The 26135-nt window shown below is 39.3% G+C and overlaps 1 protein-coding gene across 2 annotated transcripts in view; it reads right to left on the bottom strand.

Moving 5' to 3' along the window:
- Nucleotides 1-2168: 2168 nt before the first annotated feature.
- fam169ab (family with sequence similarity 169 member Ab) overlaps nucleotides 2169-26135 on the bottom strand; it is a 29291-nt gene continuing 5324 nt past the window's right edge. The window contains exons 2-13 of one of the 2 annotated variants that reach the window (XM_051677218.1): nucleotides 22955-23091; nucleotides 22497-22596; nucleotides 22274-22359; nucleotides 18396-18567; nucleotides 17227-17406; nucleotides 12283-12405; nucleotides 10037-10113; nucleotides 6990-7032; nucleotides 6760-6877; nucleotides 6286-6439; nucleotides 5838-6029; nucleotides 2169-4682 (exon numbers count right to left, since the gene is read on the bottom strand). In XM_051677218.1, the coding sequence (XP_051533178.1) occupies nucleotides 3726-4682; nucleotides 5838-6029; nucleotides 6286-6439; nucleotides 6760-6877; nucleotides 6990-7032; nucleotides 10037-10113; nucleotides 12283-12405; nucleotides 17227-17406; nucleotides 18396-18567; nucleotides 22274-22359; nucleotides 22497-22596; nucleotides 22955-23089 (2337 nt within the window). In that variant the 5' untranslated portion in view covers nucleotides 23090-23091 and the 3' untranslated portion in view covers nucleotides 2169-3725. The remainder of the gene's footprint in view (nucleotides 4683-5837; nucleotides 6030-6285; nucleotides 6440-6759; nucleotides 6878-6989; nucleotides 7033-10036; nucleotides 10114-12282; nucleotides 12406-17226; nucleotides 17407-18395; nucleotides 18568-22273; nucleotides 22360-22496; nucleotides 22597-22954; nucleotides 23092-26135) is intronic. The other variant, XM_051677219.1, reaches the window with a different exon arrangement.

Below are 26135 nucleotides of genomic sequence, written 5' to 3'. Positions count from 1 at the left end.
TAACATCGGTGGGTTTAGACTTTTAGAAAAGCAAATAATACACAGAGAAAATAAAAAAAGTAACAATATACTTAAGTTTGAGATGATTTTAGGCTAAAGGTTCAATGCTAATGGTGTCATACAATCTACATACACTGCAAAAACACCAGTCCTAATAACAACAAAAATCAACTACTTCCTTTGAACATCCAAATTGCTATTAAACGGGTAGTTCACCCAAAAATTAAAATTCTATTGTTATTTACTCATTTAGTCATATCGTTACAAACCCGTACAACTCTCTTTGGTAGAAGACAAGCAGAAATTCTTAAGAATATTGACGCTGTTCTATTTTCCATCTATTGAAAGTTAATGGGGACTGAGAATATCAGTCCCTAACATTCAGCCGAATACCTCTTTTCGTGTTCCAAGTAGCCTTTCGGCATTAAAACAACATGAGGGTGAGTAAATGATGACATAATTTTCATTTTTGAGTGAACTGTCCCTTTAAAGCTCTTGTCATCACACAAACAGTATCCATTTCATCAATTAACTTTCGACTAAATGTTTAATCTAGTGTTATATTAAAATAGAAGACTATAAGATTTACCATTACCATTTCTAGGCAAAAGTATGACTTTATTTATAATATTAGTCAGCATCTTCTATCAAGTCATATACAGGTGCATCTCAATAAATTAGAATGTCGTGGAAAAGTTCATTTATTTCAGTAATTCAACTCAAATTGTGAAACTCGTGTATTAAATAAATTCAATGCACACAGACTGAAGTATTTTAAGTCTTTGGTTCTTTTAATTGTGATGATTTTGGCTCACATTTAACAAAAACCCACCAATTCACTATCTCGAAAAATTAGAATATGGTGACATGCCAATCAGCTAATCAACTCAAAACACCTGCAAAGGTTTCCTGAGCCTTCAAAATGGTCTCTCAGTTTGGTTCACTAGGCTACACAATCATGGGGAAGACTGCTGATCTGACAGTTGTCCAGAAGACAATCATTGACACCCTTCACAAGGAGGGTAAGCCACAAACATTCATTGCCAAAGAAGCTGGCTGTTCACAGAGTGCTGTATCCAAGCATGTTAACAGAAAGTTGAGTGGAAGGAAAAAGTGTGGAAGAAAAAGATGCACAACCAACCAAGAGAACCGCAGCCTTATGATTGTCAAGCAAAATCGATTCAAGAATTTGGGTGAACTTCACAAGGAATGGACTGAGGCTGGGGTCAAGGCATCAAGAGCCACCACACACAGACATGTCAAGGAATTTGGCTACAGTTGTCGTATTCCTCTTGTTAAGCCACTCCTGAACCACAGACAATGTCAGAGGGTCTTACCTGGGCTAAGGAGAAGAACTGGACTGTTGCCCAGTGTTCCAAAGTCCTCTTTTCAGATGAGAGCAAGTTTTGTATTTTATTTGGAAACCAAGGTCCTAGAGTCTGGAGGAAGGGTGGAGAAGCTCATAGCCCAAGTTGCTTGACACAGTGTTAAATTTCCACAGTCTGTGATGATTTGGGGTGCAGTGTCATCTGCTGGTGTTGGTCCATTGTGTTTTTTGAAAACCAAAGTCACTGCACCCGTTTACCAAGACATTTTGGAGCTGATTTCATTTTCCAGCAGGATTTGGCACCTGCCCACACTGCCAAACGCACCAAAAGTTGGTTAAATGACCATGGTGTTGGTGTGCTTGACTGGCCAGCAAACTCACCAGACCTGAACCCCATAGAGAATCTATGGGGTATTGTCAAGAGGAAAATGAGAAACAAGAGACCAAAAAATGCAGATGAGCTGAAGGCCACTGTCAAAGAAACCTGGGCTTCCATACCACCTCGGCAGTGCCACAAACTGATCACCTCCATCCCACGCCGAATTGAGGCAGTAATTAAAGCAAAAGGAGCCCCTACCAAGTATTGAGTACATATACAGTAAATGAACATACTTTCCAGAAGGCCAACAATTCACTAAAAATGTTTTTTTATTGGTCTTATGATGTATTCTAATTTTTTGAGATAGTGAATTGGTGGGTTTTTGTTAAATGTGAGCCAAAATCATCACAATTAAAAGAACCAAAGACTTAAACTACTTCAGTCTGTGTGCACTGAATTTATTTAATACACGAGTTTCACAATTTGAGTTGAATTACTGAAATAAATGAACTTTTCCACGACATTCTAATTTATTGAGATGCACCTGTATATGTAACCATACAGTTAACATATAAACCTGCAATTTATACTTGCATATTTATGAGTGAATATTTCTTATAATGTGTATGTGTAAGTATAGACGTGTGCATGTGGTTGAGTGTTTATGCATGTGTAATTCACAGCATTTTGAGAAAAGATTCCAAAATGGGAAAAATACTGTTCAAAACCATCTTAATGAGACAAAATAAGTCCTCTGATGCATTATCATGTGGTTATGTTGAAAGGTTAAAGCATGTGAATTCGTGGCAGGATTTCTTTAAAACCTTAAATGTGTCGGATGATTCTTGAAATAGTTCCTAACGTGTTCAACACTTACAGAAATGGTGAAACTCAATCCATGGCATGTGTAATTTAAACAAATAGTTCACCCAAAGAAGAATATTGTCAAATTTTCTGTTATTTACTTACTCTCATGTTGTTTCCATATGACTTTCTCTATTCTGTGGAATACAAAAAGAAGATACAGAAGGCAGAATGACAGCCTCAGTCACCATTCACTTTCATTAGATGCAATGAAAGTGAATGGTGAACGAGACTGTCATTCTGCCTGATATTCTCTTTTGTGTTTTATGTAGGAAAGAAAGTCATATAGGTTTGGAACAGCATGATGGTGAGTAAATGAGAGAATTTTCATTTTTGGGTAAACTAACCCTTTAAGAGCTTCACATTGCTACTCAGTCTGGCAAATTTGCAAGCTTGGCTGCTTTTTTAATCTGCAGTTTAGGATAGGTCAGGATAAACTGGAAAGGTAAGACAAAGGAATGTACAAAATTAAAATCACAGCTATAATTTTGAGATTTCCGTAAACCCTCATTGCAAGTAAAGGGCAGTGCTTACAGCACATTAAATAAATATTCCATCTTAAAGGGACAGTTCACCCAAAAATGTAAATTCTCTCATTTACTCACCCTCATGCCATCCCAGATGTGTATGACTTACTTTCTTCTGCTGTACACAAAGAAGATTTTTAGAAGAATATCTCAGCTCTTTTGGTCCTCACAATGCAAGTGAATGGTGATCAGACCTTTGAAGCTCACATCTGGGATGGCATAAGGGTGAGTAAATGATGAGATCATTTTCATTTTTGGGTGAACTATCCCTTTAAATACAAGTCAGGTTTTATTAACAGAATCTGTGGCATGTCGTCACAGGTACGATTTGAAATTGTATTCTGTGGTAATTGATAGGATGCCACAGATGCGGTCCAAAGGCCTTTCCTTGTATTTAATGCAGAATATACCTTAAATATGAAATACATCACTTTTTCATAAATATTGTTTCTTTTAGTAATAAAACGAAACAAAAGCACAACCATGATTTTGTACACACTGCCAGTTATAAACCCTAACCCAAGTATAAAAGACATTCTATATCTTTATAGTAGAGATCCTTGTCTATAATTTTGTATTAGCGAGCACTACTTAACTTTATATATTGTGTGAAAAAATGTTGTGTTTTTTGTGTGTGTAGGAGGACAATGGAGTGCTGTGGAATGACAGAGAAACAGTGCATGTGTACTCAGATTTTGCTGCGTCTCTTTGCTTTCACTCTGGGTGTGGACTTGATCTCTTTGGTTTTATGCCTCAACATCCTCCTGTCAATCACAGGTGGCTCCTCCTCTTCTCCTGTGCTGTGCTCTTCAGTTTCCTCCTCTTCTGTGCTTCCTTTTTCCTCTTCTGTGCTCGTGAGCTGCTCCTTCTCTACTACTTCCTCTATGATCACAACTTTGCTCCGTCTGCTGGAAGTGCGTTTGGGGGTTGGAGGGACGGGTTTGCTCCTGCCTCCTCTAAGGACTCGAATATCAGGGGTGGAATCATTAGCCTCGTCCAGGCTTTTCTCCTCCTCTTCTCCCTTCTCCTCATCTTCTGTAGCAAGAGAGTTCTCCTCTTCTATTTGTTCACCTTTTTCATCAGCATCAGCCTGTTTCTCTTCATCTGGCTCCTCAGGAACCACTTCCTTTTCATATCCTGCCTCCATTTCATCCTCTATTTCTTTGTCTCCCATGGTAAGCTGGCTCTCCTTTGCCTCAAGTGGCACATTGGAAGCGGTTTCATCCTCTTGGTTCACAGCTGGTTCCTCGGTCTTCATGGCGGCTTCTCCTTCCTCTGCCACAGCAGGAGCAGCAGGAGCAGCAGAAGCCTCTTCTTCTGGAGCATTGGGCTCTGGAGGCACTGGTTCCCCCACTGCTTCACTGTCCCCATCTTCCAGGTCAGCTGTATAGGCCTCAACAGTTGTTGGCTGATCAGTGTCTTTGGTTTCTATTTGCTCTACATGTTTCTCATCAACTGCAGGAGCTACGTCCTCATCCTTTTCCTCCTCAATAGCAGATGCTACTTCCTCTTCCTTTTCCTCCTCATCTGCAGGGGAATTTTCCACCTCTGCTTCCTGTTTCTCCTCAGTAATAGGCTCTTGGTCAATCTGCTCAGCCACCGCAGCTGGTTCTTCAGACTCTTCTGAGGGATCGACAATGTCATCCTGCAAAAGACAAAGCAAACCAAGAGTCAATCATTTCAGCTCTGGGCTAATTTGAAGGGTTGATGTTGACGATCTAAACTTTAGTGACAGATTTTGCAGTAGGATGCAGATTTTACACTGCATATTTAATGGTGATTAGGGAAGCTCTGATCAGGATCTTTACAGTTGATAAGAGCTCTGTCATGACTGGTTATATTTAAGCTTTCTGCTCACTGTCACTGTTAACTGAATTATCCTGTTGGTAATACCATATTTGTTGCTTAGTTTTTGCTGAGAAAAAATCTGTAGGTTGGTTAATTGAAAAATCAATTAAACACAAAAATATTCATTTAAAAAAATAAATGAAAATGTCTTTTAAATAAGCCTTTTAAACAAGTAGGCTTCCAAAAAAATATTCTCTATTTTAGGATAGATAGCCCTATAAAGAACGAGGCTTAGTGTCAAACTGAAGTTGAACTGATAACCCATATGTGCACTTAAACTTAAAGGAAAATTTCCCCCAAAAATGAAATTTCTCTCATCATAAACTCACTTTCATGCCATGCCAGATGTGTACGATTTTCTTTCTAGTGCAGAACACAAACGAAGATTTTAAGAAAAATATTTCAGCTCTGTAGGTCCTCACAATGTAAGTGAATGGGGTCCAACATTTACAAGCTCCAAAAAGCACATAAAGGCAGCATAAAAGTAATCCATAAGACTTCAGTGGTTTAATCAATGTCTTCTGAAGCAATCCAATTGATTTGAGGTGAAAACATATATATACTTAAATATATAAATATATATATTTTTACTGTACATCTTGCCATTGCAGTCTCTAGGCACGATCATAATTTCAAGCTCGATTACACATCCTAGTTATCGCATGTGCAGAGCTCTAAATGGCACTATAGGAAGTGTAATCAAGCTTGAAATCAAGATGGCCAAGGAGATGTCAAGATGTATAGTAAAATGTAGTTACATTTTGATCTGTTCTCACTCAAAACCAACTGGATTGCTTCAGAAGACATGAAGAAAGAAAGTCATACATATCTGGGATGGCATGAGGGTGAGTAATGATGAGAGAATTTTCTTTTTTTGTGTGTGAACTATCCCTTTAAGAGCATGTATGAGAAATACTTTAAACATTTAAAAATCAGTAACAAAATATTATACTTTTCCCAAGTCCATCTCCTCTGCTTCTCTCTCTCCCTCTACCTCCATCTCCTCTTCCTCTGCAGTGCCATTTTGCAAAAAAATTTCTTCCTCTAGGGGGCACTCCTGATCCAGCACATTCTCAGCAGTGTCTGCTGATGCCTCATTCTCTTCTTCCTGACTGTCACTCAATTCTCCATTCACCTCTGCCACCTGTATATAGAGATGTGATGAATACCTGTGGTTTGGGTGTGTGCATATTTGAATATGTGCACAAATACAATTTGCATGTGTACCTCTGCCGTACAGAGCACACAATTCCACAACTGTTTTATGAACCACAAAAACTAACATAATTTGCACCGGCAGCCATGTTTCTCAACTTGTCCTCATACTAAACCTAAGAGGAAATATTGTACCAAAGGGTGTGCTGTGTCTAGCAGAGGTCAAATAGGGCCACATTCCTCACCAGACATTCATGCTCTGCCTTAAGTGCAAAGGTTTGAGTTGCCGCAGCCTCCTCCCCCTCCACTTTGTCATCTTGTTCTCCAGCACTCTCTCCGTCCACTGGTTCTTTAGTCTTGGGTACAACCGCATCAGGTTCTGTTTCTGGTTCCTCCAATCTGATCCCACATTACAGGTTTGAAATGATAAAGAAAATATACAGTAAAAGTCAACTTTGAGTCCAAAAGATACTACTAGACTAGAAAAGATGTGACTACAACTAGATTTTCGCATAAGCGATGCTTGTCTGTATTTAATATTAACAGATTACTATCAGACAAATGGAAACGGGTCATTTTAAGAGCCCTTCTATTGCATTATGATATTGTATGCATATCTCAGTGCCAGACAGAACAGTTAAGAACAGTTACTGTAATCTTGTGACAACCTCTCATTTATTGACTGCTATTAGGTGTCATGTATAAGAGGTTTTAGAGACCTGTTGATTTTTTCAGGTCGGTTCTTCTCTGCACTCTCCTCCGGTTCTTCCCTCAGCCTTTTCTTTTGTTTGCACTCGCTGCTCCGCGTGCGTGTGGATATGGGCAATTCATTCATTTCTACAGAGAGAGGCAGCGAGACAAAAGATGGGATTTGAACACCCACTTAAAATGCCTGAATTGGCAGAAAAGTATGTTTTTATTAAGTAGAATTGACCAAAAAAATTCAAACCTTCTGCTACTTTGAGATGTTTGTTGACTACCACCACTTCTTCCTACAAAACCAAAATTATAACAATGCATTCAACTTAGTCAAGGTTTACAAATTCTATAAATGACTACACACAAATCTTACATTTAACATTCAGAGGATAAAGCACAACTATAAAGGGGTGTAGGGATGTGCAAGACTACATATTTTCAAAATTAACTAGTCAGTGGGTTGTCTGAATGACTAGGTGGTGTAACAGTAAAGTTGTCTTAAAGGTTTTTGTAGAAGATGGCCAATTTGTTACAAAAGTAGTGTTTTGTTGAAGCAAATGGTTGAATTTAGAGACCCAACTTCTCTAAAGAGTTAGTATAAACTGTTAGGAACCGCTCAATGAACATGTTTTTGCCCTAAAAAAGCTAGATAGTGCAATGAATAGGACAGAAAGCAGGAGTCTAAAGTATTTTTTTTTATTTTTTTTTTTACTTAAAGTGGCTACAAAGGTGCTGCTCCAACAAAAGATACTGAAAAACAGTGAGACGTGGCACAATGGTCAAATACATCTATATAGTGCATGTTTACATAGAAAAACTATTTTTAAAATGTGCAGACAGATTCAAAAAAATTTGAGAATTGCACCTTTAGACCCTAGGCAGCTAAAACCGTCAAAACCCTCTCCAAAACATCACGTCTATGAATTCATCCCCTTTTAAGTATCACCCTTACAAAATAATAAATCTAAAACTCACTACTATATTTTGCATTAAATTTTATTCACTTGGCAGATGATTTTATCCAAAGAGACCTACAGTGCATTCAAGGAATACATTTTATCAGTTCCCTGGGAATAGAATCAATGACCTTGGTATTGTTAGCACTATGCTCTACCAGTTGAGCTACAGGAACTCGACCTCAATGTTGGGCCTCATGTATTCAGATAGAAGACAAAGGCAGGCCTAACACAGTCGTAAAAAGATAACTCAAGCCCCCAGCTTCTAAGTCGTAAATTTTACTGATAAAAATCGCGCCAAAATCAAACAAAGGGAGTCCAAAACAGACTACAGATCCATGAAGCCTTGCTCACTAAAGGATCGAGCTCTCAACTCCTATTGAATGAGGCACACAACAGAACGTCCCTCAAACATGACATCATCAGGAGTTGAAATAATTCTGAAATGCGTCCAGAATTCGCTTCCAGCGACTTAGTTCACCGAATACGGACGTAGCTTTTTGCTGCTCTCCGGTGCAACCTCGTGGCATAAGGAAGTAATGTCCGACTTGAAACTGTAGCCATACAATCTCCATCTCGCTGGACGAGTTGAGATTACTCTGTGTTCAACCGAACACTCTAACAGATCCGAAGGAGATTGCCAAGCAATTCGCATCTTCATCCGTTTGCCTACAGAATTGAAGAGATTAAAGATTTCTCTTCCATCTTCAATCAAGTCGACATTTCTGAGTTCTCCGCCAGCCCGCCGAGAATCAACAGCCGTACCGCCCGCCGACAGAGCGAGGAAACGGCCTCCCGTCATCACCCGAGCCTCAAGGAACCGGGTCAAAGTTAAAGGACGGAGGACAACACATTCTACCTGTGTCCTCATGCGATTCAAGTAAGAGGTTACGTCTGGGCAGAGATAGAATATTATAGCGTGTTATTCTTGTGTTTCAAGGTTTTTGCTTGTACAGTTTACGGACCGCCATGTCCGCTCATTATTAATACTCAGGGTATTAATTATCATGAATTTGTTTTGCTGTATTGTGGTCCAACCAAATTGGATTGTTGTGCAAATTTCGCCATCGCGGGTGAGACAGCAACTGAGTTCATCCACTAAATAGTCAAAGTACGCGGGACTGTTTACGAACCGTCCACCGCGTCTCTGAGCGATGAACTAAACAGCTGCTTTCTCTCCCACGATCGCGAAATCAGCTTAGGGCTGTCACTTCTCTCTCTCTCTCATACTAACACACGCACACACGCACGCACGCAGGCACGCGACCCCTCACGCGACAAACATTCTGGCACACATTTTGGCTCGTAGATAGCTTAAATGCTAAAGCCCAGCTTTGTCCCTAAGCTATCGTACAAGCGGATATACGCGGTAACTGGTAGACGCCATCTCTGCCCCCATTCGCGGTCATATTCCCTGGCCGGAAGTCTCGCGTGACATACTCTCCACGAGAGTCACGTCCGCTATTTTGTGCGCGTCCCTCCTTACACACACACGGTCACACACACACACCCTATGTGTTATAGAATTATTCGTATTTCCATATCTAATCATATCACTGTTTAGTTTGTAGTTGTAAGTCGGAAGTTTATTGACTGCACTGTATTAATTATTAATTGATATTACTGCATAAATAAACTTTGTTCATATTACAAAGAGAAGTGTTTTGGTTTGTTTTGCATACGCTTGTGTCATGCTGACGGGATGTCAGTGCTCGGATTCAAACCTTCATTCATTGTTTTTTTTCCCCCGAAAATCGATATTCTTCGGATGCCGATTTTCCTAAGAAAACAATCTAATATTGAGACTGTTTTACTATTCGGTTATTAGTCCCTGATTTCAGGGTGGTGCCCCGTCAATGTTAATCCTTATTAATATTCTATTGATTTTTGATAATTGATAATTATCTTTGATTGAATTTGAATGATCAATAAGCTAGTGTTAATTTTAATTAATGTTTCATCGATGTTAACAATTAACTATTATCTTTGATAATTGTTGATTTAAAGGATTAAAAAAAGCTAACATTGATTCTCAATGTTCTATTGATTTTAATAATTAATAATTATCTTTGATAATTATTAATTATTGCTAATAACCAAACTTGCTCCTAACCGTAGCACACTACATTTACTGGAGTCCCATATGAGGTTTTAATGAGTTAGATACAATTAATTAAAATATTAATTAATAGCTACAGAAATAATTATTATTTCTGATAGTAACACTGATCTAAACAACCAGTAAAGCCCTACATCAATAACTAACTAGTTGGTTGTTGGACACCTAGTCACCTAGCTAAGACAAATAACATAGGACAAAACACAGAATCTTTATATTTACCATAATATCCAGGCTCTCCTCAATATTTGAAACCTTTCCATTTTTGCTGTGCTCTTCTGTCCATGAGCTGTGGCTGCCTTTATGGAGACCAGCACAAACATCACAAACAATAAATCAATTATATCAACTATAAATCAGGTGTAATAAAGTCATGTGAAATTGGTCTCTACTAACAGTGAGTCTACTAACAGTTTCTATCCAGCATGTCTGATAAAGGCCATTCTGAGAAATAATCCTGTAACTGTAATGGTCAGCATTTGAGTAAGGTATTCAAGACTAGAGGTTGACCGATATATCGGTTTTACAGATTAATCAGTGCAAAAATCAATATATCTGCGGCGATTTTTGCAGATACCCGATAGCTCCAAAAAGCAACTATTGGTTATCAGCAAAAATCTGCACAGATATATCGTTTTTACCACTTAAACGTGGCGATAGTTGATTTTTGGAACTATTGGTTATCTGCAAAAATCTATGCCGATATAGGTTTTAACCGATTATTCTGCAAAAATTGACACAGATTATATATATATATATATATATATATATATATATATATATATATATATATATATATATATATACATACATATATACACACACACACACACACACACACACACACACACACACACACAGGAGGCCAAAATTTGGAATAATGTACAGATTTTGCTGTTTTGGAAGGAAATTGGTACTTTAATTCACCAAAGTGGCATTCAGCTGATCACAAAGTATAGTCAGGACATTACTGATGTAAAAAACAGCACCATCACTAGTTGAAAAAAGTAATTTTTGATCAAATCTAGACAGGCCCCATTTCCAATAGCCATCACTCCAACACCTTATCCTTGAGTAATCATGCTAAATTGCTAATTTGGTACTAGAAAATCACTTGCCATTATATCAAACACAGATGAAAGCTATTTGGTTCATTAAATAATGCTTGACATTGTCTTTGTGTTTGTTTTTGAGTTGCCACAGTATGCAATAGACTGGCATGTCTTAAGGTCAATATTAGGTCAAAAATGGCAAAAAAGAAACAGCTTTCTATAGAAACTCATCAGTCAATCATTGTTTTGAGGAACGAAGGCTATACAATGCTTGAAATGACCAAAGAACTGAATATTTGATACAAAGGTGTAAACTACAGTCTTCAAAGACAAAGGACAACTGGCTCTAACAAGGACAGAAAGAGATGTGGAAGGCCAGATGTACAACTAAACAAGAAGATAAGTGCATCAGAGTCTCTAGTTTGAGAAATACGGACCTCAGGTGACAGCTTCATTTAATTCTACCCATTCAACACCAGTTTCATGTACAACAGTAAAGAGAAGACTCATGGGTGCAGGCCTTCTGGGAAGAATTGCAAAGAAAAATCAAATTTTGAAACAGAAAAACCAAAAGAAAACAGAGTGGGCAAAGAAACACAGACATTGGACAACAGATAATTGGAAAAGAGTGTTATGGATCTTAACCCCATCTTGTGTGATCAGCTAGACTGTAAGGTGCGTGTGAAGTGCCCGACAAGACAGCCACATCTATGGCAAGTGCTACAGGAAGCGTGGGGTGAAATGTCACCTGAGTATCTGGACAAACTGACAGCTAGAATGCCAAGGATCTGCAAAGCTGTCATTGCTGCACGTGGAGGATTTTTTGATGAGAACTCTTTGAAGTATTTTTTATTTATTTTTTTCAAATTGTAATAGTAATTTTTCACGTTATTAATGTCCTGACTATACAATGTGATCAGTTGAATGCCACTTTGGTGAATAAAAGTACCAATTTCTTTCCATAAGAGCAAAATCTGTACATTATTCCAAACTTTTGGCTGCCAGTGCATATATATTGTTTGTGTGAGCACAGACATTTCAAATTAGGAGTCCCCAGTGTACTTTGGGTTTGTTTACAATTAAAAGTCCCATAATACGCACCAAATCTAAAAAATAAAAAAAATCTATTAATTATTTTGGTTTCACAACAAGCACACATCTGGGATTTTACTCATTTTGGACTTTTGCAGCCTCTTTGTCTGTGCCCATCACAATAAGGAAAGACAAATGTATTTTTAACATTCAATAAATCGATTTTAAAAACTATCAGCCAATTAATTGGTTCTCTGCCTTTTCCACCACCTTAGATATTGGAATCTGCCAAATCCACTAACGGTATCCACTACCTCTATTCTAGACTCACATAAGAGTGTCATGGACAGATAGGATCTAGGCAGCACTAGTGCCAGTACTTACATCGCAATGCCAGGGAGCCAAGTTTGCTTGCCACTTTCACTTTCTGATAGGGACCTCCAACTCCCTCCACCTCCCACAGCAGGTCACCATCGGCTGGGTACGTGATCAGGTACTGACTGCATACTGGAGCAAAGGGGTCAGACTCATAAATTGATGCACACAGACTGTAGTATGCATCTGTGTTTGTGTAAAAGTGACCTTATTATAATCACCTTATTTACTTTCTTAAAGGCACAGAAAGTGCCATCATTTTTTGTTAGAAATGAACAAAATACTATTACTGAGCCAGTACATAAAAAAAAAAAAAAAATCTGTTTAAAACTGGGTTCTTAACATTTCTAGTCTTATTGAGCAAGATTCATTATTTTAAGTAAGAAAATGTTAATCTTTATAATCTTTTATCAAAATAAAATGGCATGTACCTAAACAACTTTTCTTATCAGCTAACATCATGAACCCCTTTTTCAACCCCTCCCATCTAACCACCTGGATCTATTTTACTATGTGACTTCCCAATCAGTTCCCAAAGGATAATATCCTAGTCACGATTTAACTTTTATCGATTATCCTGTATCACTTGGAAATATGTATCCTAATAGAAGTAAAATGGGTTGCGAAAGGCGTTTCACATTCACTGTAAAAAAAGTAAAAAACTTAATTTTACATTCAGCAAAGATTTCATAAAAGAAAGCACATAAACATTACTGTATACAGTATAAAGTGCAATATGAAGAAGAGTGGCCAGATGTTGTGCTAGAAAAAATCTTTATCCGTCACTGAAAAATTAGTTGTAAAATTTCTATCATAAACGCAATGTTTGTGATAATATTAAATGCAAGTATAATTGGCTGAAACGATGAGTCGCTTTTCACACTTTGTTTTGTTATTATACTATTTAGCATTTTATCATGATGCACTGACGTAAAGATTGATGTCAGAAACCCTCTCCTCAAACTCCTGATACAAATGGTCAAAAGAGACATGTTTCCAGGTGTAAATGGTGGTTCACACATTGACATGTTCTAATGAAAGCATAACCAATGAAGCTTGTGAACAGCATTCTCTTGTAAAAAATTTAGCTGAACTTCTGGTTGTATCACCAGGTAAGATATTTAAACTGCGGGATCCATAGTCATTTCGGGATAAGCGATCTATCTAAAGGAGTCTGCAGTTGCGTGTAAGTGTGTTTATTTCACTGTTTTACTTTGTTCTAGAGTAGTATTCATTGCTAGGCTTGTGCTGTTTGTTTACTGTGTTGAACTCACATCGCTTAAACGTGTGTGGGCTACATTGTTTTGACTTGTCCCAGGGTATTCACTGCTAGATATAGAGTTGTTTGTTTATTGTGTGTAAAATTATCATTGTTTTTAGTGTGTCTATAAACAGTGCTTCACTAGTTTGAGTATTATTTATTGCTAAAGTTGAGCATTGTTTGTTTGCGGTGTACTAAAGTCGCGTTTGTTCCCGCACTTGTCACCTCGCGCGACCCTTAGTTTCTGTTGACTAGTTTTGTTGTGCTATGCAGCATTAAGGTGTGTCCAGCTTTTTTCACTAAATGGTTCGTTATCAGCGTGTATATATTTGGCGTGAATGCTGACGCGGAAGGGGTAGACCTTGTGTAAAGCCCTCCTCGTGTGAAGACCTGCGAGTCTACCTGTGTGAGTCCACCGAGCAAGGACACCGACAAGGTGCTTCTCACCATAGCACTTAAATGTCTTTTAATTGTATTTATTCTCTTATATTTTCCTTCTACATTCTAATATGTCTACTTCATGAATAACGTGCCCTCAAGCACATCCCTGTTATCTGTTACAGACAGTTTACACGATATAGACGCAAGACACAACGCAACCCACACAACCTACGGCCACTCTGCACATCAGCGCCTGCTCCGCTCTCTTTTTCAGTGGGACTCTGGAACTGCCAGCCATCTGTGAACAAAGCTGACTTCATTCCAGCCTTCGCTACACAGTCCACCCTCAGCATCCTCGCAATGACAGAAACATGGATACGTCCAGAGGATACAGCAACACCAGCTGCTCTCTCCAACAACTTCTCTCACACCCCCAGATACACCGGTAGGGGTGGGGGAACAGGTTTGCTCATTCAAAACAACTGGACATTTTCACCACACTCCTCTCTATGTAACAATACATCTTTTGAAATCCATGCTATTACTACAATGCAACCCACAAAAATCCATATTGTTGTCATCTATCACCCTCCAGGTCAGCTGGCAAACTTTCTTGAGGAGTTGGATGTCCTGTTGTCCTTCTTCCCGGAAGATGGTAGGCCACTTGTTGTTCTTGGAGATTTCAACATACACCAAGACAAGCCTCAGGCCACTGAATTTCATGCTCTTCTGGCCTCGTTTGACTTGGTAAGTCCAAGCACAACAGCAACTCACAGATTGGGCAACCAGCTGGACCTCATTTTTACGCATAACTGTACCAACTCAAATATTCTTGTTACTCATTTACATGTATCTGATCACTACTTTGTTCAGTTCAACATGACTCACCATCAATATTAAAACAGACTCTGCCTTTGGTTTCCTTTTGCCGTAACCTCTGTTCTCTTTCACCCTCATGCCTTTCCACTGCTATCTCTACCCCTCTTCCCATACAAAACTTATTTTCCACCCTGGATGTAAACACTGCCATAGACACACTAAGCTCTACTTTAACAACCTGTCTAGACAGCATCTGTCCTCTCTACTCTAGACCAGTGCATATGACACCACCCAGCCCCTGGCTCTCTGACGTCCTTCGTGAACATCAGACTTACCTCAGGGCGGCTGAGAGATGGCGGAAATCTAAAGATCCAGCAGATCTGGGTAAGTATCAGTCTCTGCTTGCAACTTTTTCAGATAACATTAAATCTGCAAAAACTTCCTATTACCTTCCTAGCACTTTTCCCACTACATTTAAGCAGGCTCGAGTAACCCCGCTGCCGAAAAAAACCCACACAAGCAGAACACTACAGACCAGTCTCTCTCATTCCATTCATGGTGAAAACACTTGAAAGGACAGTTTTCAATCAGATCTCTGCCTATCTCTAACGGAACAAGCTGCTGGATGACAATCAGTCAGGCTTCAAAAGTGGACACTCCACTGAGACTGCCCTGCTGTCTGTCACTGAGTTGCTGAGACAGGCAAGAGCTGGATCCAGATCATCTGTCCTGATTCTACTAGACGTTTCTGCAGTTGACAGTCAACCTTCAGATCCTACTCTCCACCCTCTCTACTCTGGGCATAACAGGAACTGTGCTTTACTGGTTTAATTCTCAGGTAGGTCCTTCAAGGTAGCCTGGAGAGGTGAGGTGTCCAAGTCACATCAGCTACTTACTGGGGTACATCAGGGCTCAATGCTTGGGCCACTTCTCTTCTCTATATACACATCATCACTGGGACCCATCATTCAGGCACATGGTTTCTCTTACCACTGCTACACCAATGACACACAGCTCTACATGTCTTTCCAGCCCAATGACACCACAGTGACTGCTCGAATCTCTGCCTGTTTGGCAGACATCTCGGCCTGGATGAAGGAACACCACCTGCAACTTAACCCAGCCAAGACTGAGCTCCTTGTCTTTCTAGCCAACCCTGCTGTTGAACACAACATCACCGTGCAGCCGGGTTCAACTATAGTAACGCTTTCTAAAACGGTCAGAAATCTAGAGGTAACCATCGATAACCAACTAAATTTCACACACCACATCTAAAAGACAGCAGGATCATGTAGATATACACTCTACAATATCAGGAAGACCCTTCCTCACTGACCATGCCACATAACTTCTTGTTCAGTCACTTGTCATAACTAGACTGGACTACTGTACCATTCTCATTGCAGGCCCCCCTGCATGTGTAGTTAGACCCCTGCAAATGATCCAGAATGCAGAAGCACATCTGGTCTTTAATGAACCAAAGAGAGCGCAAGTTACACCACTCCTTGTCTCTCTTCACTGGCTGCCGGTTGATGCACATATCAAATTTAAGGCTCTGATGCTGGCATAAAGAACAGTCACTGGGTGTGCTCCAGCATACCTAAAATCATTTCTGCAGAGCTACATTCCCACCAGAAGCCTGCGGTTGGCTAAGGAACGGCGCCTTGTTGTACCAACACAAAGAGGCCCCAAAACACTTCCGGACTATCAGTTTCATCGTACCACATTGGTGGAATGATCTTCCCAACTCCATCTGTGAAGCTGACTCACTTTCTGTCTTCAAAAAACAGCTAAAAACATCTTTTCCATGTGCACTTAACTAGTCACTTAAAAAAAATATTCTTGTTGCACTTTAATCTGTCTTGAATACAACTATTCTGATGCTAGTGTAACTTTGTAATACAGCACTTTTCATACCACTGTCTCCTTAAGATGATTTGCTTATAATGTATTCCTCTTTTGTAAGTCGCTTTGGATAAAAGCATCTGCCAAATGAATAAATGTAAATGTATCGCATAATTTCTCAAGTGAACATGTCAACGTGCTTACGTCACTTGAGAGCCAGCATCAACCAAGTCCCCTCATGGATGCGCATCAGTGTGCGACCAGAAGTAAACAATTATAGTAAAAAGGACTTAAATATTGATCTTTTCGCTTTAGAAAACATTACTTTAATCACTGATGTCATATGGATCAATTAAACTACGATTGTCTGTGCTTTTTGGAGCTTTAAAGTGTTGATCACCATACACTTGCATTTTATGGACCTTCAGAGCTGAGATATTATTCTAAAAATCTTCATTTGTGTTCTACTGAAGAAAGAAATTCATACACATCTGGGATGGCAGGAGGGTGAGAAAATGATGAGAATTTTCATTTTTGGGTGAACTAACCCTTTAAGAACATTGCACCCTCTTTCAAATCTATTTAAGGCAACAAACTAGTTTTAAAGAGGCATTTAAAATAGAAAAGAAGTGAAGTATATTTTTAACCCTTTTGCATGGCCTGTGTTAGAGGATATTTCAAGCCCAGTTCATCGTCTTTAAAAGAGTCCACAAAGTCCTCCAACATCTGCAAGCCATGACCGTTACCACGGTGATCCTTCCGCACAAAAATAGTGTCCATGATAGGAAGCAGGTAGCACTGGCTCACAAAGCTATTACACAAGCTACCTGTAGGGGAGAACAAACACAGTAGATTATGAACCTGTATAAGGAATGCCTGATCAAACATCCCATATATTAGATTTGATATGTATTCACTTAAAAGCATAGTTCACACAAAAATAATAACTGTCATTTACTCACCCTCATGTTATTCCAAACGCATATGACTTTCTTCCATGGAACACACAAGGAGATGTAAGGTAGAATGTTAGCCTCAGAGTCACCATTCACTTTCATTGTACAGAAAAAAACATGTATCAAATGTGAATGGTGACTAAGATTGACATTCTACCCAAAATTTCCAGGGAAGAAAAAAAAAAACACAAGGGTTTGAATGATGACAGAATTTTCATTTTTGGGTTAACTATCCCTTTAAAATATTAATGAAGAGAAGTTAAAATCCTTATCTTGACAAAAGACAGTAATCAGTAATAATTAGTGATGGACTTTCCTCATAATAGTCTAACTCTTGCTTTTGAAACACTCAACGGAAATATGACTAACAATCTGCCAATCTCAAAATGTTAAAAAGCACTTAAAATTAAAACATTTAATTAATCATTCAACAGATCATGCTTTTTTGAAGTGCCATAAATTGTGTGGACATTGAGAGCTGAGAAGTGACCAAAGCCTTCGGTGTAGACAGTGCGCTCTCTTAAGTGCTCTTGGTGAGGTATGAGAGTAAGGATATTCAAAATACTTTTATAGGCATTATTGAGAAATGCAGGATTTGAACACTTAAAAACGAGTTGATTTTGGTGAGAAAGCTTCAATTCTTTGTAGTTAATAACTCCTATAATCCTTAAAAAAAAAATAATTAGTTACATTTATAAAGCACTTTTGTCACACTCAAACACTTCAGAGAGAGTGGGGGAAGTCTCCTTAACCATCACTAGTGTGCAACTGCACATTGTTTTTTGATGAAAACTTACACAGAAGGCAGAATGAGCAATGCCTCTACTGCACTGCCTGACTCTCATGGGAGAAAGACCGACCTTTAGATTTGACAGAGTAGAAGCCCACCGCCTCTCCATTCTTCCAGAGGATTTTAGCGTAGTCATCTTCTCCATGGCACAAGAATGGCACCTCATTAGAACTCATCTCCACTGTCCGGTAAATTATGCGGTTCAGAATATATAAGACTATCCTCTCGCCCACAGACCTCACCTGTCCAAACAACAGCAAACAAAAATGTTATGAACAAAAGAGAACCAATGCTCTTTCTGGAACATGGAACAGAGATGTGAAAATAGCTTGAACAGGTTTTTAAACCAATTAATCAGAAATTACTACTTGAAATTATAAGGGCTGTAAATAGACTACAATCAAATCAGATGCACAGGTAAATGTTTAAACCTGCTGGGCATTATTGCCTGCTGCACCTCCACCGGTGCCTTCAGATGTCCACTTATGGGGTCATTAGCTGGGAGCCACCTATCACGGATTTTTCATACCACCTGTCCTGTGCCTATCCAGATTGAGTAGGAGAGTGACGTGAGAGGTGAGCCACGAGACTGTATTAGCCCACTCCCACTTGGCCTAGTTTCGCTCCCCCACCCCGGATAAGGACCGAGTGGGTCAGCGGAAACAATTCCTCCCTTTCCTCTTCTACATGCTACCTCACCACATATTTCAATTGTACTCTATTCCTACTTTCTCACTTATGCACAACCCAGTTTTTATCCTTCTTTCTTAACCATAGCCAAAATTTCCCTTTTTCTGCTTCCTCTGCTATTTCCTTCAGAAACTTCTTTAACACTGATCCAAAGATTCCAATGTTCTTCAACAGGTGCTGCATTGATGTTCCAATAAAATAATAGGCCTCATTCATGAAACACGAGCAGAGCGCATTTTAGTGCAAACTGTCTTTAAAACTATTCTTACATAAACTGTCCAATTGAATTGCAGGCCACTATTTATTTATGTAAGATTTGTCAAAAAAAAAAAAACATATCTGGGCCTTACTGATGTTGCTTACAGGTTTGGGGAAAAGGTTGGGAAACACTGTTATAGAGCAGTCAAGCTATAAAGATGCTGGGAGAGGAAATCCAGTCTGTCTCACAGGATATTACAACACATGGAGCATGTTACGCTACACAGAGCGGTGAAATGAACAAGCCCTGGTTTTGCAGAACCGTTTTCATCCCAAAGATGTTGTATTGTGTATTTTTGAGTGAGAGAAATGGTAAAACAGGCAAGCAGAAAGTGCTTGTGTGTGTACTTTCATATGAATATTTCAGGACCTTGCTCTGGTGAATAATGAAAGCAGGCCTGTGTATGCCAAACTCAGACAAAGACATCTTTGACTGATCAGGCACAAACTACTGCCTGTTTCCACTTATTTGTTTGGCCAAACTGCTACATACAGCTGAAGTCAGAAGTTTACATACACCTTAGCCAAATACATTTAAACTCAGTTTTTCACAATTCCTGACATTTAATTGTAGAAAACATTCCCGGTCTCAGGTCAGTTAGGATCACTAATTTATTTTAAGAATGTGATATATCAGAATAATAGTAGAGAGAATGATTTATTTCAGCTTTTATTTCTTTCAACACATTCCCAGTGGGTCAGATGTTTACATACACTTTGTTACTATTTGGTAGCACTGCCTTTAAATTGTTTAACTTGAGTCAAATGTTTTGGGTAGCCTTCCACAAGCTTCTCACAATAAGTTGCTGGAATTTTGGCCCATTCCTCCAGACAGAACTGGTGTAATTGAGGTTTGTAGACCTCCTTGCTCGCACACGCTTTTTCAGTTCTGCCCACAAATTTTCTATCGGATTGAGGTCAGGGCTTTGTGATGGACACTCCAACTCCTTGACTTTGTTGTCCTTAAGCCATTTTGCCACAACTTAGGAGGTATGCTTGGGGTCATTGTCCATTTGGAAGACCCATTTGCGACTGAGCTTTAACTTCCTGGCTGATGTCTTGAGATGTTGCTTCAATATATCCACAATTTTCCTTCCTCATGATGCCATCTATTTTGTGAAGAGCACCAGTCCCTCCTGTAGCAAAGCAACCCCAAAACATGATGCTGCCACCCCCATGCTTCACGGTTGGGATGGTGATCTTCAGCTTGCAAGAATCACCCTTTTTCCTCCAAACATAACGATGGTCATTATGGCCAAACAGTTCAATATTTGTTTCATCAGACCAGAGGACATTTCTCCAAAAAGTAAGATCTCTGTCCCCATGTTTGCACTTGCAAACTGTAGTCTGGTATTTTTATGGCGGTTTTGGAGCAGTGGCTTCATCCTTGCTGAGCAGCCTTTCAGGTTATGTCGATATTGGAATTGTTTTACTGTGGATATAGATACTTGTCTACCCGTTTCCTCCAGCATCTTCACAAGGTCTTTTGCTGTTCTTCTGGGATTGATTTGCACTTTTTGCACCAAACTATATTCATCTCTAGGTAACAGAATGAGTCTCCTTCCTAAGGGGTATGATGGCTGTGTGGTCCCATGGTGTTTATACTTGCGTGCTATTGTTTGTACAAATGAACGTGGTATCTTCAGGCATTTGGAAATTTCTCCCAAGGATGAACAAGACTTGTGGAGGTCCACATTTTTTTTTTCTGAGGTCTTGGCAGATTTCTTTTGATTTTCCCATGATGTCAAGCAAAGAAGCACTGAGTTTGAAGGTAGGCCTTAAAATACATCCACAGGTACACCTCCAATTCAGTACACCTCATATCAGAAGCTAATTGGCTAAAGGCTTGACATTATTTTCTGGAATTTTCCAAGCTGCTTAAAAGGCACAGTTAACTTAATGTATGTAAACTTCTGACCCACTGGAATTGTCTCATTCCCACTCAGGGAACCAGGGTTATGTTTCATGTAACTGAGACGTTCCATTTCCTAGGAACTCGAGCTGCGTGTGGCAAGCATATAGCGGTGCACAAGCGAGCTAAAGCGTCTGTATAAAACAGAGAAAATTATGAGTTTACTCCTGTTCCAACAGAGAGAACCTGGGAAGCAGGAGTCAAATTCTCATCCAGATTATAAAATCGAACAAACGTATGCGGAGAGGACCACCTTGCCACCTTACAAATGTCCTCCAAGGACACACCTCTAGCCAAAGCCCATGAGGATGCCATGCTCCTCGTAGAATGGGCTTGAATACCCGAAGGCATTGGTAAACCGTGCACTTAGTAAGCACTTGAAATTGCATAAGTAAGCCAATAAAACTGCCACTGGCTAGTACGGTCAGCATAAACTCGCAGCACCCAAACTGGGCAAAACAAATGCAATCTTTCATGTTCTTCCGACTCAAATGGGGGAGGATAGAAAGCCTGAAAATTAATAGTCTGTGAGCAAAATGATGTAGAAACGACCTTGGGCAAATAGCCCAAATGAGATCTAAACAATAAATAAAATACCTCATCTCCTGATAGCATCCCAAAAGAATAATAGCACCGACAAAGTGCTCGCGCATTGGTTCGCCATCACTCCGTTGGGGAATATTCTCTTAATCCAGCTCCCTCATTCTGCAGCCAAGCTTCGACATGAGTCGTTGGTACAAGACAGGCCAGACGAGATAGTTCATTGAAAAACAGAAAATCTGACTCGATGGCGCAAAGCGAGTGCTTTTATGAAGCCTGTGACATAGCTCCCTTGGGGCATCATTTAAGCACCACCAGTCAATAAATTGGCATGATTGTACAAGGGCTTCAGACCATGTGACACTCAGGGTGTGTCCCAATGCGATTACACAGCTCAAGTTCCTATAAAAGGGAACTACTTTTGTGTTCCATGCAAGAAAGGAAATCGTACAGGTTTTAAACAACATACCGATGCGTGAATGATTCAAGTGACTCAATAATTCAATGATTCCTTCAAAATTAAACATCCAACCAAATTAAAAGAATACCTTAACAAGGCCTTCTCTTGCAGGATTGGAAGTTCTGAGAATATCTTCCACTGTGTACCACTGATCAGTCAAGAACAATGCCACAGCTATGGAGAGGAAAAAAGAAATAGAAGGAAATAAGAGATTAAAGCAATTGGAACATGGTGAGTCCATATGGGAGCCATAGACTGATCACCTGAAATTTATTCATGTGTAAATGCAAAGGAAAGAGAAATTTGGCTACCTGTAAACTGGTCTTCAGGAGCAAACAGTGCCAGGACTTTATATCTGAGGTTGGCTCCATACAGAGGAACAAAACCAACATTGGCAGGACTGATCCGGATCTAAAAGAAGTAGGAAAAAGAATGTTTATGGCATAACATAAGGGATATTTCACCCAAACTTATTTCCTCACCCTTATGTTGTTCCAAACCCTTATGACTTTCTTTTCTCCATGGAACCCAAAGGTTCCTTTGTGTTTCACAAGTCATACAGGTTTGGAACAACATGACAGTATGTGAAATAATGATTAAATAATTTTTATTTGCAGGTGAAATATCCCTTTACCATAGAAGTTAACTCGGACAATAGTAATTCACAGTGCCTAAGACCTTCGCACACACGTACATTTTATATATATATTTTAGATTATTGGGGTGAAAATCCATTTAAATCTAATGTAATCTCTGTGGTGTTCATTACCTTTCTGGAGCTGGGCAGAGAAAGGTATTGCGTGTTATCTGGGTTGCTGTAGAGCAGTTTATTCATGTAGATCTGGGCTGAACTTTCCAAATCCTCATGTTTCGCAGACACCAACAAATCTACAGGGAACTCCATCCCTACAGAAGTCAAAGGTCACAAACACAACAACCTCAATGTACTGTCAAATAAATTCAATGATAAAAAGAAATAAATATATTAGATTTGAGAATGTTAGATTTCATATTGTGATGAAAGTAGCCTTGGACCCCATGAAATCCAGAACATTGCCACTTGTTTGTAACTTTAAATTGGTGTTGTTGAAATATAGCCATAGAAGAGTCAGCAGAAAGCTAAAATTCTTGTCATTAGATGAATAGAAGTTGGTTTATTACGATACAATGAAGGATTGATCCAATGGAGGCCAGATTGGTTGATGAAGAACTGCACATTGCGATGAGACCTCACAGAAGTAGAATATGTTGCTGAATTCTACAGTCAAATTGAACCGTGTGACACAATATATGGGACTTTGGACCTTGCATAGGTTTATACATAGGATGAAGAAAAGGAGGGGGATGAGGGAAAGGTGGAGAAAGAAGGAAGAGGAAAAGGAGAAAGAGAAGAAAGGGAAGAGGAGGGGGAGGAGAAGAAGAAAAGGAAAAGGGAGGGAAAAGGAGGAAGAGAAGGTCAAACAGAAAGTTTGAGGAGGCTCAACAGTGCTGCCTTGCACCCACTGTAATAAAACAAAAATTTTATCAAACAAAGCTGAGGAAAAACACAAATTCGTATTTGTCTGTTCTAACAGTACAGACACCCCGACCATCACAGACAGCTGGGGCTGTTGTCCAACCTTTGCTGGCCTCAATGAATCCCCTACTATCAACAACTATGTGTGCCACGCTGACAATCAGACCAAACAGTAGCACACTTGGTAATGCCCACACACACACACACAGGCAAACTCTCCTCAGCACAAAGAAATGGAGAGATTGAGTCCAAAACGATAGAGAATGAGTACTGTAGTCCAACAGTCAACAAAACAAACACAGAACACACACACACACACACACACACACACACACACACACACAGGTCTGTATAGGGGCATTGCTCAACAGGTATTAAATGTTTCCAATCATAATGTTTTAAACAAACTGATATTGCATCAAGGCTTGCACTGAAGCATATTTTGTACAACATAAGCACATACACAGATATATTCACAGAGCGAAATCAATATAAAGAAGACATGTACATAATTAAACATAAGAAGTTACAGTAAACATAAAAAGGTTACAATTCCAAATCCAGGGCATGCTGAGTGACTCCAGTCAGGCTTCCTAAGCAACCAATTGGCCCAGTTGCTAGGGAGGGTAGAGTCATGTTAGGCTAACCTCCTCGTGGTCGCTATAATGTGGTTCTCTCTCTCGGTGGGGCGTGTGGAGAGTTGTGCGTGGATGCCGTGGGGAATAGCGTGAGCCTCCACACGTGCTACGTCTCCACGGTAATGCGCTCAACAAGCCACGTGATCAGATGCACGGATTGACTGTCTCAAATGCAGAGGCAACTGAGATTTGTCCTCTGCCACCCAGATTGAGGCGAGTCACTAAGCCACCATGAGGACTTAGCATGCCCACTGGGAATCGCATACCCATTGGGAATTGGGCATGTGAAATTGGGGAGAAAATCCCCCCCAAAAAAGGTTACAATTCTGTGTTGTCGCCATGAAAATTATGACTGACAACCTAAACAAAGTTCATCCAATTTAAATTTTAAATGTTATGGTCTAGATTTAATAGCTGTGATTTTCAAGGACACACGAACCAGGGTTCCTAGTCTTCAAGGCACACATTTCCAGGACATTTTATTCACCCAATAAGTGTAATATTTAAGCAAAAACACATTCGTCCATTTATATCTAGCTTTTATTTTGGTGGTTCTGTGTGTTTTTGATGGTAGTTTCTCACCTCCAGATAAGCAGTTTTCTCCATGGCCCAGTGTGATTATTAATCCCCGTAAAGCTGTGATTTAATTAAATAAATACATAGTCTGTATGTGCTGCGCACTTCAGGGTGCTCTCTGTCTCTGTCATTTCACACACAAGACCCGCGCGTGATGATCGTGATGACGTGTTTTCTGTGTATGAGCGGCCGGCTCTACACATAAATTTTGAGGCGTGCATCACTTGCAGATTATTTGTTAAATTAAATTCAGAGACTTTATTAATTTATCACACTAATACATCACAATTTTAATTTCATTAATTGTACATTCAAACATTCATTTTTGTCCAAATGTCATATTCCATGACATCATGACTTCTAATACTGATGCCATTTTTATGACTAGATTCTGTGTTTTCCATATACTACATGTGGTAACCGTGGTATAGCAGACTCCAATCGTTGATTTGTTGAAAATGAATACACATCCCGAGGTATTAAGACCGAATCACCATGCTACCAACCCAGTGTGAATTTTTTTTTTTAATCAGTGGTCCGACTGTCATCGTTGTCTAAAGTTTATAACTAACAGGGATGCAAACTCATGAAGGGCGAAAAAGGTGAGACAATCACTGATCCACAGACAGGTTTATTATTATTTTTTAAGAATAAGCTAAAAGCACCAACTTAGAATATTTTAATTAAGTATAGAAAATTATCTGCACAACTGTGCAGAATTAGCTGCAAAAATAAAGGGTATTTTGGTGCGGTTTGCTTCTGTTTCACAAATTTGTTCACTTTCATTAATTGATTAGTTTAGTGACCACTTCTGGGGGTGCCACTAGGTGGCGACAAATGAGTGTCTTCTGTGAAATGAGTGAGTTATTGAATTAATTTGAGATGTTCATGAACAAAATCTGCCAAGAGAGACTTTATAGTATTTAAGCAATATAAGAACAAAGCAGATCTATAATTTCCATTCAGTTTGTGAACTGCTGAGAATGACTTTTCATCCAAAAAGACAACAATAATGTTCTAATAATGGGCTAATAATGAGAATCAATAACGTCCTTAACTTCTACTTTATTAAAATTTGCATGTAAAATCAACTGACTTCAGTAGAATGTTTAAGCATTACAAGAACAAAGCAGATCTTCTGTATCATTTTCCTACAGTATTTAAACTGCTGGACATGACTTTTATCAGAAAAGACAATAGTCTAATAATTAGAGCCCGAC

Source organism: Myxocyprinus asiaticus, chromosome 38 (genome assembly GCF_019703515.2).
Source record: "Myxocyprinus asiaticus isolate MX2 ecotype Aquarium Trade chromosome 38, UBuf_Myxa_2, whole genome shotgun sequence".
NCBI lineage: Eukaryota > Metazoa > Chordata > Actinopteri > Cypriniformes > Catostomidae > Myxocyprinus > Myxocyprinus asiaticus.
This window is presented reverse-complemented; position numbering and strand designations above follow the sequence as displayed.